Source organism: Triturus cristatus, chromosome 9 (genome assembly GCF_964204655.1).
Source record: "Triturus cristatus chromosome 9, aTriCri1.1, whole genome shotgun sequence".
Taxonomy (NCBI): domain Eukaryota; kingdom Metazoa; phylum Chordata; class Amphibia; order Caudata; family Salamandridae; genus Triturus; species Triturus cristatus.
The window spans coordinates 1,009,764,957-1,009,781,590 of record NC_140592.1 but is presented as its reverse complement, the minus strand read 5'-3'; the positions used below and the strand labels follow the sequence as shown (position 1 = coordinate 1,009,781,590).

General features: G+C 42.6%; 1 protein-coding gene across 2 annotated transcripts in view; it reads right to left on the bottom strand.

Annotated features, from left to right (window-relative positions):
* VIPAS39 (VPS33B interacting protein, apical-basolateral polarity regulator, spe-39 homolog) overlaps positions 1–16,634 on the bottom strand; it is a 360,975-nt gene that overhangs the window by 208,108 nt on the left and 136,233 nt on the right. For both annotated transcript variants that reach the window (XM_085626643.1, XM_085626644.1), the window contains exon 10: positions 165–267. In XM_085626643.1, coding sequence (XP_085482769.1) covers positions 165–267 — 103 coding nt within the window. The remainder of the gene's footprint in view (positions 1–164; positions 268–16,634) is intronic.

Below are 16,634 nucleotides of genomic sequence, written 5' to 3'. Positions count from 1 at the left end.
TCCTAAAAACCATACTTAATGCAGAAATATTTGGCAGTGATTTGCAGGGGCTCAAGGACTGGAAAAAGACCGTCTAATCTCGTGAGAAAAAGGACTTGCATCTAATGGAGCCGTTTAACCCGGGGACATCATGAACAGTTCGTCATAAACAAGACAGTTCATACCTGAGGAGATCTAGGAGCAGCTGCTGATCACCTATTTCTTTCAGAAAATGCATGAAATGTCGAAGAGCTATTTGTCGGACCTCCAGCTCCCGGAAGAGGATTTCTGTAAAGACAAAACACATTCCACTGCAAAGAATGATTTTCCAAATAGGAAGTTTGACATCAACAGGTTTCCACACCTTTGTGATACAAGATAATACCAAAGGTTTGAAGGCATCGTTTCCCCAATCAGGCTTTGCGATGAAGGACTCTGCTTTTTAGGTCTCGCCTGAGACAGCGCTTTAGCGCTGCTCTCGTGAGAGCTTTTGTTAAAGGGGGATCTGGAAGTGCAAACAAGTGCTTTTCAGGCCTCCAAATACAGTGCATGTACGCCGGGCGCGCGCACCATTTGGCAGCCTGAAAAGCACTGCGTGATCACTTTCACGGTCGCTTTGATGTCCTCAGTGAGCCGCGCGGCCACTGAGGACATCAAAGCGGCCGTGAAAGTGCACACCATTTGCCACCCCCTTCCTGCTTGTATTATATGATTTGAGTTTTGCCAACGCCGTGTTTGGTTGCTGCCTGCTATTATTTCATCCGGGGTGCTTGTACATCCACATAGCGGCCTTTATGGAATCCCTCTGACTCTCTATAAGCTGTCTGCTCCTTAAAGCCGCTTTGCTTTTTCATGGTTTTTTTGCGACCCCTTGCTCCTATTTGCTTCTTCTGGCCTTTTGGAACTTTTCTGTGTTGTCCGGACGGTTTTCCCATGTGCACCGTTTTGCCTCCCTTCAATAACCCGAACACCAGTGTCCCTGTGTGTCCACATAACCCCCCACTCTACTCGCACCGTATGCCACAATATCTAGTTTGGAATGTATAGTTTCCGCTGTCAGTATGTGTTGCATCGGTAGGGCAAGTTTGCTGCACTTTGGCATCCCTACAGTCAGTTAACCCTTGTAATATTGTCGCCATGCCCCTGCATAGAACGCTGCTTACACCCGTTGTGTTTTTCAGTATTGCTGTTTTGGGATCTAATATTTGCAATTTAAACTTTTTTTGCATTTCGGTTTTCATTTTGAAACTCCTTTCCTGTGTCTGGTGTTTTTTGAGCATCTTCAAAAGAACACAACGTACTTTTTGTTGCGTGTTACGTTAATTACTCCAACGTAGATTCATTTTGTGTAATTTATTAAACTCAATGTTTTTAAATGATTACACTTAGTAAAATAATTATTGTTGGAGATGCCGACCTAAATGACATTATCCATTTAAATGTATGCTCTTCCTGCCAGTAAGTTTAAGGCACTGTCGAGTCAAATGCCACGATGAAGAGCATTATGAACACTTCTCATACGTGCTAGTCTGTTGTAATGCCTTAGATTTCTGGTTAACGACGTGGTCGATGAGATATATAGATACATATCGCTAATGGGTATGAGTTATATGGATTGCATTTTAGCTTACACTGTTAATTTCTGTGTCTGTTGTTATCAAACACGATCTGGACGTAGCTTTATAGGAGTTAACTTAACATCTAGCATGTTGTTTTTGTTTACAGTGTTGGGATATTATTTTACTTGTTTTGCTATTTTTTTAACGACCATTATTTGCGTCCTCCCCAAATCCCATATATTTTAATTTATTTCATAATTTAATTTTTTGTACGTAAGCTTGTTATTTGTATCCAGTTTGAAGGCTGGCATTTTCTTCTGGAAAGTGAGTGTGTATAAATATAAACAATACAGTTGTGAGGTCACGAGTTCACAGAAAATATTTTTATTATGTAAACACTCGTATTACATTTTAATTAGTTGGTGTTGGGGAAATAAACAAGCATTTGCAATGCAACAAGGTCTCACATTTACGCGAGCTTGAGCTCTTGGCATTGTAAATGACAATACCTTTTATTGAGGTTTTGGTTTATAAAACATAAATAAAAACGCACTGTTATATACAATGCCAATAGCTTAAACTCGTGTAAATGCGAGACCGATTGCATTGCAAATGCTTGTTGCTTTTCTTGCCCATGTGATGATTTGATATGCAAACATTGGCACATCCCACACCACTTATGTCCTGAAAACTGAGCAGGCAAGTTGCTGAATAAGCAATTTCATTCTTAAAATAATGCATGTTTAATGGATGTCTGGGTGGGTAACACCCAGACAGTGCTTAATTTGTGCCAGGGAGTGTAGGCCCATTGTCTTCTCCTGTGTCCCACCCCGTCACCTCCTCATTCATTTTCATCAGCGTGGTAAAGGAAAGGCACACTTGCACCTCTAGCCAGGTTTTATTTATATTTACGTATTTAAATCTTACTAGGTGTAGACTAGGTCCACCATGCAGATCCTAGAGCTGTACAGTAGGAGAAAAACAACAAATATATATATACAAATATAGAGTGTAAATTATAAGTGTTGGGAATTTCAGTAACAAAGTTAATTCACTATCAGCAATCTTTATTCTGCTTTATAGCTGTAAGAAGTGGGAGGCAACTAATCCTGGGAAAGAGACAACTCTTTTAAAGATGCTTTACTTGGACAAAGCGATCCGTCCGCAAGTAAGTACAATGTCAACATGCCACCGGACAGTACACCCTCATATATAGATCTACACTCCCCACCACATTTGAATAACCACAATAAACCCCCACCCCACGAGCTCAGCTTTTTACCTACAAAGTGCCACATAAGAAACTTCATAACATACAAATTTAAATACATCGATATGCATCTCGTGCGCGGGAGCACGTGAGATGCTACATACCACTCCCCTTTTAATTTTGATAAACAATTAAACACAATGACAAAAAATACATAATAAAACAAAAATCACCCAATTAAATAATCCTGTAACCTTCTGGGTGGATGACAGGACCTGACACTTCTGGGAATGTTTTTGACATTGTTGCCCACACTGGAACCGTAATTTCTCTCAAACTCCTGTTCCCCCACATCCAGGAAAACATTGCTCCCATGCGAATCTGAACACACCTTCCCGCCTTAAAACAAAGACATTCTGTTAAAGTTCCAGACTCCACCACCATCTATCCGCACAGCATTTCTGTACACCTCAATGACTTGGACGGGATCTGACCACACATCACATCCTTTCCCATCAGTTCTCCCCTTCTTGATACAAACCAAATGACCTACTTTGACCCCTTGATTGCTTACAGGACTCTTTTTCCTGCTCAATTCTTGTCTCATTTTCAATTTATATTCTTCCGCACTACGCCTTATTCGCTTAAAATCTACCTCAGCTGCTTCCCCAATATCACAGAGATTGTTTCTTAGCCACCACGGGACCAACATGGTACTAGGTTTATGTCCCTTCAACAACTCAAAAAGAATCACATTAGTTACAGAATTGGGTGAAGTCCTATAATTTAACAGCATAGACTGCAGCACAATCCTCCAATTAAACCCACCTTTTATAGCCAATTGAATCGCCTCCTTAACAACAAGGTTGAACCTCTCAACTTGATCATTGACCTCTGGGTGGAAAAGAGCAATTCTTCTATGCGTCACGCCACATTTCTCCGAAAACTTCTTCATAAATGTACTGACGAACTGGGGACCATTATCGGTTACAAGTTCCTGTGGAATGCCTTCCTTACAGAAAACTTCATCTAAAAATTCTACAACAGCCTGTGAAGTGACCTCACCCACCATCTTAACCTCCGGCCATTTGGAATGATAATCAATAAATCCAATCACAAAAGCCTGGTGCCTGGGCAGAACAGCAAATGGCCCAATGATATCCAAACCTAACTTCCACCACAGAGCTAAGTAACTTTCCTCCGTTCCGTCATATGTCTGAGTTTACTACCCCCTGACCCTGCCCTGCCCTGCCCCTCCACGCCCCACCACCCCAGCCAATGCGAGCTGCCACTGGTATTGCTACAAACACGTATAGAATAAAAGTACATTCATCCTTCCATCCTGCTTTTGTCACTTGGGCTTCAGATCATTTGTTTGCAATGCATCCTTTTTTTTAGATGTATGAATTCTTCAATTTAGATTTATCTTTGTGTACAACATGAATGTCACTCTTCTCAACACCCCTTATCTCTTGCACAAATTTCTTTGAACGTTCATAACTTTCGCAATTTCAATAGCATCATTGAGCGACATGTCAGTACTTGTCCAAAGCCTTCCCTGAATTTTCTTATTATTGGTTCTCATTAAAAATGTGGTCTCTAAGTACCAGTTCATGAGAAATGTGCTCAAAATCACATGTAGTTGCTAAACACCTATGTGTGTATACATATTCCTCGATAGACATATTAGGGCATTGCTTCCTGGAATAAAATATGAATCTTTCCATTATAATATTGGTTTTCTTGCCATACCTTAAATTAGGTTGTTTAGATGCATACTGCTAGACATTGACATTCCCTGGAGTAGCTAAGGAAGGAAAGTACTTGACTTCTTTCAATCCAATCCTACCAAGACAATGTTTAAGCAAAGACAGTTTTCCTTCAGGTTCACATTCCTCCCCTTCTAGTACTTATGCAAATCCATGGGATGTTTCCCAGGAGAATTAAGGAAAGATGGAGGGGGTACAATGACCAGATAATTAGAGAAACCAATAAAAAAAAATTATAATGTATATAATAATAAACGGATAAAATTATAAATGTGGTATACAGTGACGACAAAAACACAGTATTAAAGTATGTAAAATAATAAAAGCAGTCACCATTGTCTACCTGAAGAAACAAAAGCCATAGTATGTTTTTTTTTGTATTTATGTGGAGCATAAGTAATGAAGTGAACATTCCACCAGATGAAATAATGAAGGCACACCACTGTCCAGTGTGGCGCCCTCTCTGAAATCCAGTACAGTACCTGAAATCCGCAGGTTACAAATCTTTGGCAGTTGCTCTGGTAATTGAGGAGTAGAAATCCAAAACTCGATCACAACGGAGCTCTTCGCAGCTTTCCAACAAATTTCAAAGGAAGAGAGGTGCGCCGTAGGCAAAACTTCCAATAAGCAGGCAGACATGACACAAACGCCAGAGGCTCTCTGTAATTATCCAACTAGCCTTTAACGAGGTAAAAGGCTTGGCCAAGGCGCGGATTTCCAAAGAGGAAAGGAAAAACATGACTGGCCCAAAGAAGTCAAAAAGGAAGAAAACTCCACGAAATACGATGATCCAATCCAGTGCAGTGCTCCAAACCGTACAGCCATAGTATTGTGAGTAGAAGCACCAATCAAGTATGTGAAAAGAGCAAAGGATAAAAGTAACCCTGGGCGTAGGACTACGCTACGCTCGCGTAGTTTGCGGAACTATGCGGTACGCGAATTGCACGTAGCACAGTGCAAAAACGCGTAGCGGGCATTTTTTGCTTGCTCGCGTTCCTCAACGTTAAGTTGGCGACCGCGAGCGAGCAAAATAACATCCCGGCGAGACTTTTCCTCGTTCGCGATCAGCAACATCAAGTTGGTGATCGCGAGTGTGGAAAATAAACCTCCCGGCGAGATTCTCAATGCGGGGAGGTCAGGTTTCTCATTGCGAGTGGTCGCGTATGCTCGCGACCGCTCGCGATGAGAAACTACCAGTCCGCGTTGAGAAAGCTGCCGCTCGAGTACAAATCTACTCGAGCGGCAGAAAACGACCGCTTGCACTGTGCAAGATGCGGTTTGCAATGATTGCCCAGTGTGGACAAGCATCCGGCACTGTGCAATCAGTGCGAACAGCATTTTGCACAGTGCACTACGCAGTTCGCATAGCTACGCGTAGCTTGCGTAGTGCGAAGTGCACTTCGCGTAGCGCTACTACGCAACTACTCCCATGGTTAGATAAAAGAATACCCAATCCTGACCTTTCAATACACCTAAATAAAACAAGCATTTGCAATGCAATAGATCTCGCATTTACGCGAGTTTGAGCTATTCACATTGCAAATAACAATGCCTTTTATTTTTGTTTTTAAAACTTAAATAAAAGGCATTGTCATTTACAATGCCAATAGTTTTAGAGGAGATTGTTTCTGCATATGCATATTACATATGCTGCTATCGGGCAACTGCAACAAAACAATAGGAAACCGTGAGGAAAACAGACAGCAATAAACTGGATCACAAGCTACAAAACAATAGCATTACTGCTGAGGCTGCCACAATGTTTAATATAAAAAAATAGAGAGGGCTCTAAGAAGGGGTGAAAACACAAAAAAGCCTCGTTACCAAGTAAATGGTGTTTAAAAAAACCTGTGAATTACTCTGGTGCGCCTGCAATAAGACGGTCGCCAGCCCAGGAAGCTGTCTCAGCCCGGGCGGACACACACGACGGCAGGAGGGGGGGGCTTTGAGCCCAATGGGGGTTGCGCGCCTGGCACCAGCAGATGTGGGGAGGCGCTGTTAACATACCCACCGCTAACGCCCGCGACTAAAGGCTGACTGCTATCTGTCTTAAGAAGCCAGGGGCGGCCTCGGCAGAACAAACGCTGCGTCTGAACAGATCCCATCACTCCGGTTATTGATTTGCGGGAGCAACATAACAGAAGACATCTGAAAGAATGTTCTTTGCAGTCAGCATAAAGGGTTTCGTTGATAATGAACTACAGAGCCCCTGATCTCTTACAAGCGAGCGCGAGCACAAGGTCTTGCTTTAAGATAAGCACACACCGCAGTCTGCTTATCTTCTAACACTTTTTAATGAGTGCACAGCTTCTCTTTACACTCTCAACGCTGGACGCACATGATTTGCTGCATGCTTCAGATTTTATGTCAGAGTCAAACAGAAAATGCATTATAGCGCTGCAAAACGCCCATAAAGAGGGAAATGTACTGCCATCTCTTCGCTTGAAAGAGTTCACCCGCAGATAACAGCTCCAAAGACTTCCTTTTGAAAACAAGTAGAGAAGAACTTTAAAAAATCCACTTTAAAGCAATGTGTTCATTTCAGTTTAGACACAGCAGGAATAAATCTCCCATTGCGCATAAACCAGCAAGAAAAGAAAGTGCATCTTAAAAAACAAGCATCGATCTCTTGTCTTTAGGGGGGCATGTGTTTCTAATTAGAAACACATGGCCCCATAAAGATAAGAAATTTCTTTGCGACAGCAGCAAAGCAGGCGAGCCAGTCCGGCTCGCAGGCGAAGTTGCGTGAACCAAAAACCCTAATTTCCAATGGCAGGCCACCGTTTAGCATAAACGGTGACACGAGCCAATGGAAATGAGGGGCGGGCCTTAAAGCCCTCTTCTGAAAGTCCTTGTTAGCAATAAATCTCGCCGAGCGAGCAGCACATGAGTGCGCTGCAACGCTAGGTGAGACCTACAAAGAAACACTTTCCCTTGATCCACAGCATGGTTACATGCCCGCTCATTGCCAGTGTAAGAAGCGGGAGGAGACTAATCCTGGGAAAGAGACAACTTCAAGACATTTCTTCTTTTAAAGATGCTTTATTTGGACAAAGCAATCTGTCTGCAAGTAAGTAAGTACAATCCGAGCATGCCAACAGACAGTACGCCCAAAAATATATATATATTCATGAAAACCTACAACAATATTTAAAGATACCATAACAGGGTCTCACCTACTGGCACAATCTGTTAACTATTCAAATAGTGCTCTTCTCACCTGGGTTGGGAGCGGATGACTTTAATAAAGAAGAGTAATGAAGATGAGACCCCGACTGAAACAAACAAACTTCGCCCACTTGCAAGTTGTTACCAAGCCCAATAGTACTTAACAGATGGTATATCTCTCTAGTATCTTGCCCTCATACACAGCCAGATCCTAGCGCTGAGTACCTTGTGTGTATAATGTGTGCTAAACACTACAATCATCACTAGTACAGTGGAAATAGCGAAGTATAATTGCCCAAACATGGGCAGCTAAGCAAATACTTGTTTCTGCCTTTCGGTCCACATGGACAACAGAAAGTGGGAGACGACAAAAACAATGGGCTGCCTTGCATAATTTTTCAGAATTCTGATCGCTGCTCTGAAATTGCCTTGTACTGAAAATATGGCACACAGGAGAATCCATTTGGCTTTAATACCTGCGTAAGCTAGGCAGACGGGTAATATGTGCTCCACCATTTCATTGGCCTTGCAGCAAGAAGGACATCGCTAATCAAGCTCCTTGGGATCTCATAACCTTTTAGCTGTAAAGGAATGGAGCGGAAGCATCCGAAGACGAAATATAAAGTTGATTTGCGTTGCTTCTGTGGGTTCAATCTCATCCAAAAGTCTTCCACAATAACCTTGTGTTAGAAAAACACTCCCACACCGGAAGGGTGGTGGTGTTCTCCCAGACATACACTGTGGTAGCTTGGCTCGAGTGGTCAGGGATCAGGCACCGTGCTAAGCATACGTCATACCCACACAATAACCATGCGTGCATCCGTTCCAAAAACGACACTACACCTTAAAAATTATACTGAAAATATATCTCTTTATTTTCTTTTCTCTTAGTTGCTGATTAAATAAATAATAATACAATCACAGTACACAAGGCTTTTCCTGTGGAAGGGTACGTCAAATAAATAATACTTCAACGATTCAATAAATAAGGTAGATCATGAATAATCAAGGCATAAATATAAGTGCATTACATAAAAGGCAATTACATATTATGAGGCAATAAATACTGCAAGACAATAAATACTGTGTGACAATAAATACTGTGGAACAATAAATACTGTGAGGCAATAAATACTGTGAGGCCATAAATAGGATGAATACAATAAATACAGTGCTCTCAATAAATAATAAAAGCCAACAGTGACACTTGAAAATCAATTCACATTCCTGAGGTACTATGGGATGATTTGACCCAATCCCAGCTTGTAGAGATTTGGATGGCCTGAGGGGTAGACTCCCTGGCTTGGACAAGGCTGAGGCCTAAACTGAGGTAGATCAAGGGGGAATCTAGAGATCTGGCTCTCCCACACTACACAACCCCTCTGTATTAGTCTCAGCTCACCCCTGGCACAATCAAGCTGGTTCCAGCACCTCTCTAGCCCCTAGGATGGTCTCTTAGGGCTCCACAGGGCCTTAGACGCCCTCTATTCCACTTACTGCCCTTTTTACGAAGCTCCGATGCCGCTGGAGTCGTGTCGATGCCGTGAGGCGGTTCCGGTTCGATGTCGGCGGCCTCGGCTCAATGACAGTTCTTGTCGACGCCGGGAGGCGGTTCCGGTTCGATGTTGGCGGCCTCGGCTCGATGTCGACCTCCGGTTCGATGACGTCGGGCAGTCTTGGCTCGATGTCGACTTCGGGCGGCTCCGGTTCGATGTCGGCGGCCTCGGCTCGATGTGGACCTCCGGTTCGATGACGTAGGGCAGTCTCAGCTCGATGTCGACTTCGGGCGGCTCCGGTTCGATGTCGGCGGCCTCGGCTCGATGTCGACCTCCGGTTCGATGACGTCGGGCAATCTTGGCTCGATGTCGACTTCGGGCGGCTCCGGAGTGCGATCTCCACTCCCGACCTCCGGTGCTCCTTTCCTCGGGTTCCGGTGACTCCGGAGTGCGACCTCCACTCCCGACCTCCGGCACGCTTCCCCTCGGTCTCCGGCGACTCCGGAGGGCGGACTTCACTCCCCCGTCGACGCCGCACACTCGACCTCAGGTGACTTCCTCCTCGACCTCTGGTACTCTCCACGACCTCCGTCGGCGCCCTCTCTCGACCTCTGGCGGCTCCGGGTACGACGTCTGCTTTCCAGTCAGCGCCGCTTCTCCACCTCGGGCTCCAGGTCTCCAGGCTTCTCGACGTCGGACTTCAAGAAGTTACCAGCAACCAGGTCAGGAACTTGCTGTTCTTTACTTTTAAGGCCTGTTCCTGCTGTCCAGGTCCTTAAGATGGTTTCTCTTGCTTTCTCCCACACAGGGCTCCAGGCTGGGCTCAGTCAGTAGGGACTAGTATCAAGGGTGGGTTTATGGACCCCACTCCAGGCACAGGTTTCCACCCCTGCTGCCTCACTCCTTCCTCCTTCAGGTTTCTGCTGCTCTCCCTTCACCAGTCAGGTGCCAACTGCCAACTCCAACTGCCAACCTGGAGATGCCTTCCCAACATTCTAAACCTGCCTCACACTGTCACAGGGTTCTGGAATGTTCTGGAAGGTGCTGGTAGGTTCCAGTGATGTCACAGGTGACAATGGGTGGCCACCATTTTGTGTTTCAGGCCCTCAGACAGAAGTTCCAGGGGTAGATAAAATGGCTCCCTGAATCTGCATCAATACTAAAAAGTCTGGTGGTTCCCAAAAAGGAAAAATACTAACAGGGTTTGAGGCAAAAGTGGGACAAAATAAATAATGATGAGGAGGGACCACCCAAAGGGCTGACAGGTCTAACACCTTGCATTTATGTCGAAAAGAAATTCAGTAAGAGTTTCTAAGCTTGACTGCCCAAGAAGCGTTCTCTGTTTGTATTGCCAATAATTGGACTTAATGGATAATTTTTGATGCTGCACCGGCCTCCTCTGGGTTAGTCCACAGACTCTCAATCTTAATCTGGATAAGGCACATTTTTAGGTACCTTATCCAGGGTATGTTAGATGACCCAAAAATGCCTAGTATTTCCGCTAGACCCTCTCGATAAGAGATCAGTCTGGAGTTGCCCAGATTCTTCTCCAGTATAAAATAGGCCTCAGCTCTATCTTATCGCAAATCGATCTTAACCCTAGGTCTAATCTAAGGGAAACCAGTGGAGTACGGATAGGGAGACTAGTCAATGATCGCATAAAATCGATTTTCAACCGCCACCAGGGCAGACGCGGCCTTAAAATTGTAAAGTTTTAATGCTGGGGAAATTGGTTGAAATTGAGAACCTTGCTGCATCTTCAATATACCCAAGTCAATTCACAGCACATAATGTGGGAGGAGGTGTGTTATAGAAGTACTGGGTAGAATTCCTGGACCCCAAATCAAGAAAGTTATCAATGTCATAGGAGACAATGTGACAGTGACGATTTTGGACTGATTTATGCACATTCTGATTTTGTAACCATTTTTGAGAAAGGAATCACAAATGCCACCACCTAGCAAACAAAAATTTTCATTGGTTTAATAATCTGTGTCATGTTGACAATCTAATTGGCACCCAGGCGCCTGGAAGTTCACAGACAATGTTCTTTTGTATGATCGCTTCTGTAACCGCTGAGAGGAGATTAATCTTTAAGCCAAAGTTATTTATCTTAAATCTGTCCTGTTGAAACAATGTAGGGTCACATGCATTTAAATGTGTAATTTGCATCTATTTGGAGAAAGATGGATGGGACTGAATCCTAAATGCCGCTCCTGAACAGTCGTTTCTAAAATGTTTGTAATTATAAATTGTCAAAACCAAAGGAGTTTTAAGTATACAATTATTAAAGTTATTTGAAATTTTTATGTATGTTCAGTTTTATCACGCCAGTAGAATTAACCAGAGCAGCCTAAAATAAATGCTGAGCGGCCCAGACATCTGTTTTATTTACAGAAATAGTTTGGTTGAATGAGGTGCAATTTAGATAATGTAGCTCATTTCATTTGGTTCCTTATTAAGAGACATTTCACTAAATTGCTGCATAGGTGGAATAACAACATTAACAACAATATAAATATGAATTTGAATAAGTATATAATACTAACGCAAAGCCGATGAGAATGATTTGCTGATACAGGCAACCTGAATGCCGTAATGCTGAAACACGTGTAGACTTAATGTGGATATGAAGTAACATGGGCTTTGGTTACAAGAAGCCTCAGATCTGCTCTGAAGATCGCAATAAAGAACTCAAGATTACTATTGGACTTGATATATTGAATCATTTTTTTATAACTAAAGGCACTCGGGGTTTCTTTGCTTAGTATTGGAATCCTTGTGGTTTCTTGAGAAGTGTTAGATGGCCTCTTCTTTCTCCTGTTGAGCACCAGTTTGAATTACTTTTGCTTTATACAAGTTTGGGTACACAGAGGAGGTCACCTATAGTGCCTAGCCACCGGTTGATTGATTGATTAAAGGGTTATCTGGTCTGTCTTTAGCTTGCTGTGTCATAGATGTGTGTGTGTGTGTTGTGGCGATTTGTATTTTACTGAAATCTAGTGATGTATTCTACGTTGGCCATTAAGAGTCCGGGTACACTCTCTTCTAGCATTTATCCTCTTGTGCTCATTGTCATCTTGCCATTGCTATTCGTCGTACTAAACAATGACAATGGCTCTGTGAAACTCCCAGGATGACCCACCAGGTCAGAGGTCAAACGGGGCGGGATACGAGGGGCACGATATGCCAATATATTGATAATTGTAGAAAAACAGTTCCCCTACTTTAATCCCGACAGTTAAAATGCTTCAGCTGAAGTGTGCTGTGAAAACCAAGGGAGGGTAAGGCAGCTAAACAAGCCTTCTTCCCAGGAATTTTGCTTCCCTTAAAGGAATGTAAATGTGCGCAACTGGTCAATCTGCAAATGTAATGGGTGCTTTGAAGTTGGTTTGGCTTTAATTGATGGAATCGCTTGAAGCTTCCTGATGACGGCACATTTATTCTTTTTGACAGGTACTGTAAGGGAGCAACGAGCTGAGCTGCAGTGTGTGGTTTTGGTTTTCAGACAATTATAAAAAACAAATTGCTTCCGGATGACATATATATTCTTTTTCAGAGGTATTGTAATGGCGCTATCAGCTAAGCTTCGAAGTGTGTGCTTTTAAAGGACAGTTATGAAATAAAACTGCACTATGTACAGTTTGCGTATTACTACAATCTATATTTTCAAAGCACTTTTTTAATTTTAAATATATTTTTGTTCATTTTGTAGCACTCTATTTATAAAATGTTTAATGTAAGTTTAAAACAATGACTTACATGTTCACAGTGCTTTCTGCCACAGACTGGGACCTTGTAGCACTAAATATACCCAAGTCTCTATTCTCCACTGCATCAACCAGGATTCAATTCTGTGACTCTCTGGTTACACACAGACAGACCTCTGCAGTGCATTAACTAATAAAGGTTTTGGAATATAAGACAGTGTATTTAACACTGACTAACTTAACTTGCATTATATTTTTATTAAAGCTGTCTGTTATTTTATATGTAGCTCCTGAAAGTGAAAGACCGACAAAAGTTACAGAATATTTTATTCGGTAGCCATGCCTTTGACCCTGCCCCCACACTCACTCACCCCGCCCCCACTGTGCGCAGCATCACAGTTCCCATACTTTTTAATACACTTTGACCACTGGCCAGAGTCAGAGTCTTTACATATACAGGAGATCATGGACCAGGACTGACCCTGGAGTGTTCCAGGCTTGGCTAGAAAATGGTTTCTTCTAGAGCTGCGTCATGACCGAATCTGACTCAAATGGAGTAGTTGTTAGAGGTGAACAAGGACATCTAGAAATGTTTTAGTATGTTGTCTTCAAACATATAACATAAAACAAATGTTACTGTAACTTTGAAGTTAAAATGACACACCCCACTGCTTTTTTATTTTCATTCAACATTTGCTGCAGTTTTTATTACAATTTTGAACTTGACTGAAGTTCCAGAATAGTTCGGATCCAGCTGTGACCGAAGTATGAAAGCGGCGTGACACTCTGGGGGTCAGGAAGAAAGTCATGCAATGACATAAGTAGCTTATTAAAGGTTAACATTGAGGTTACAATAAGGCTGGATTGATTTAAGACCTTCCCGCGAGACTTCCATGTGGAACTCGATTAACACAATTTAAAGGAAGAAGCGGTTCAGACACCGGGAAAGAACGATACCGCCATATGGGGCAACGATGGTCTTGAATCATCAGAATCCTGCAGAAACTTTTGTAACCGTATTCTAAGTAAATTAACTTTATTGGCGATGAGCTTGACAGAAAGCTTCTGTGCACTAATGGATGATCAATTATTTTTATCACTGCAATGCCAGAATAACAGAGACATTTCAAGACTCTAGAAAATAAAAGGTATCTATTGATACATCTCCATTTTTTGAAATATAAGGCACAGGAATATTTCAGCAGACCATTTTACGGCTATATTTTACCAGGTGCTGTACAGAAAAGAATATTATTTGAAAATAATTCCAAAGGTTGCCTAGATGGTTCCATTCCAGGACAGTGGGGATGATCACTATTACTCAATACGGTGCTCTGGTGCCCCTCCATGTTTTTATCTGTGACACTGCACAAAGTTCAATAGAAAAGGTGTGTTGTTTGCAGAAAATAACAAATTGCAACATTATTTACAGTTAGGAGGGACATGGAAAAAGAGTACGAGGGGGAGCTATACGGGCCATATTCACAAAGGTAAATTCAGTCTTACAGTAGATTTAGGACCAAATTTACCTTTTTTATGCCTGCCAAGAATTCACAAAAAGATTCCTGTATTTAAGGGTATGAAGATATATGCAGCCCTAAATCCCTCTTAAGGAGTGGGAAAATGTGCATTGAAGGCATGGTTTGCCTCAGACATTTGGAAATACCCATAAACTCTTATATGTATGGGCATTCCCAAACTCCGATCTATCCCCTATCCATCCTGGAAAGGGTTGGAAATATACTATATCACAGGTCTGGCATTAATCCCCTTTCAGAGTGATAAGGGAAACAGATCCCCCAAAATTAGCTGGGATACAAGGGAAGGGCTTTCTCCAGGTTGAAAATTATTTTTTGTGCAGAAAAACAAATACTGGCAATATCACATAGCCTTCACAGAAGTTCACCTGGAAATCTGGCCCCTGGATCAGCTCTCATTTTAGGAAATGGAAGAGTTTTTCTGACTCCAAAAATGGGCTGTGAATAGATACGGATTCAGAATCTGGATGAGGAATGTTGTAGGTGTCCTTTCCATATACCAAATCAGTATGCTACATATCAATGTTTTACGATCAAAATCGTGTTGCAAAACATTGAAAAGTTACTTAGACCTCAGAGGAAGTGGCACACTATTTGTTAAATGGAAGGGGTTACCTGTGAACCACTTCCCCTTTGTGAATAAATATAAACAGTTGTTGAAGAATAGGCAGTGGTCCACGAGACCACTGCCAATGCTCAAATAAAAACAAAAAATAAAGCTTTTACACAGCCATTCCCTTTAAGAAAAACAGGCTGCATAAAAAGAAAAGTTTGCTTTATTTAGAGCGATCACAGACATGGTAGTCTGCTGACCCCAGCAGGCCACCACTAATTTCTGGTGATGGCTAAAATTTGCAACCTACCTCATGAATATTAATGAGGTAGCCAGAATGTAACAAACTCAAAACCAGAATTTTTCTGATCCAGAAATCGTCTCTAGTATTTGCAAGCAGTAAACAGCACATTTGACCCCTAAATGCTTTATGGTGTGTTTAATTTTTCACTATAGATTTTATTGTTATTTTTCTTGTCTTTCATCTGAAAGAGCAACGCACCAAGTATTTAATAGGGGTGGGCGGAATTTGCGAAATTAACTTTCGCAAATTATCGCGAAAATGTTTAAAATTATCGCAAACACGCGGAAATATCGCGAAGATGCGGAAGTTTTTTTCCGGCATGTTCGCGAGATTTTCTGCAGGGTTGCGGGTCGCCAACTTACCCAAGTGGTTGCTTGCAGGCGCGGCCATCTTGTTTTGAGTTGTCTCACGGTGCATGATCGCGAGAAGAAAGACGTGATCGCGCGACGCATGACGTCACTGCGGGCGCGAACTGTCGCGAGACAGCGCAAATGGCTAAAAACAATACAACATCTCATGGAGAACGCGACCGGATCAAGAAAACTTGTCGGCAAACGCAGGGATTCAGGTAAGGCGATCGCGCGCGCGCGAGAATGTATTATTTTACAGCGCGAGCAAGAAACAAATTATCGCCAAGCTGCGGAACCCGGAATTTTTGACATTTTCGCGCTCTCCGCGGAACGCGAAAATGTCAAATTATCGCAATTTCCGCGAACGGAACGAAATTTTCGCCCAGGCCTAGTATTTAAGCAGTTTGTGGGAAAGGTGATGGTGTCTCAGAGCTTCATGATCTCATAAAGGAACTCTGCCTTCAGTGTCGATAAACTACATGGAACTCCTCGGTGACTTGCAATATCCTTATAATGTATGGCAGGGGTAATTTATCCCATATATAAAGCATATTCATACCACCAGAGTGGCCCTGAAGCACTGTCTGGTTCATGTTGGCTTTGAAACAAGCATACCTAGTATCCATGATAAGAAGCGTGTTAATAATGTAATCTATGCAGGAAGCATTGTGTATCTAGACTGAGCGCAAGAGGAGAGCACTAATCATCTCAGAGTAGACTTGGTGCTGTGATTAGGCATATAAATGACACAGATTAGCCTTATTGACTCTTTACAAAAGGTGATGAGCAGATTGGTGCTTAACAGAATGCAAAATTGGATCGACTAATTTAGCGTCCTATCGCCCCTTCAAGCAGGATTCCGTGCTCTTACCAGCACAATTGACCAAGTGTTTAGGTTCATCTTGCTGTGTTGGAAAACAGTGACTCTGGGGAAGGGAAGTTTGTACACTGTCTTTGTTGACCTTAGGTCAGCATTTGACCTTGTACCGCTTGACAAA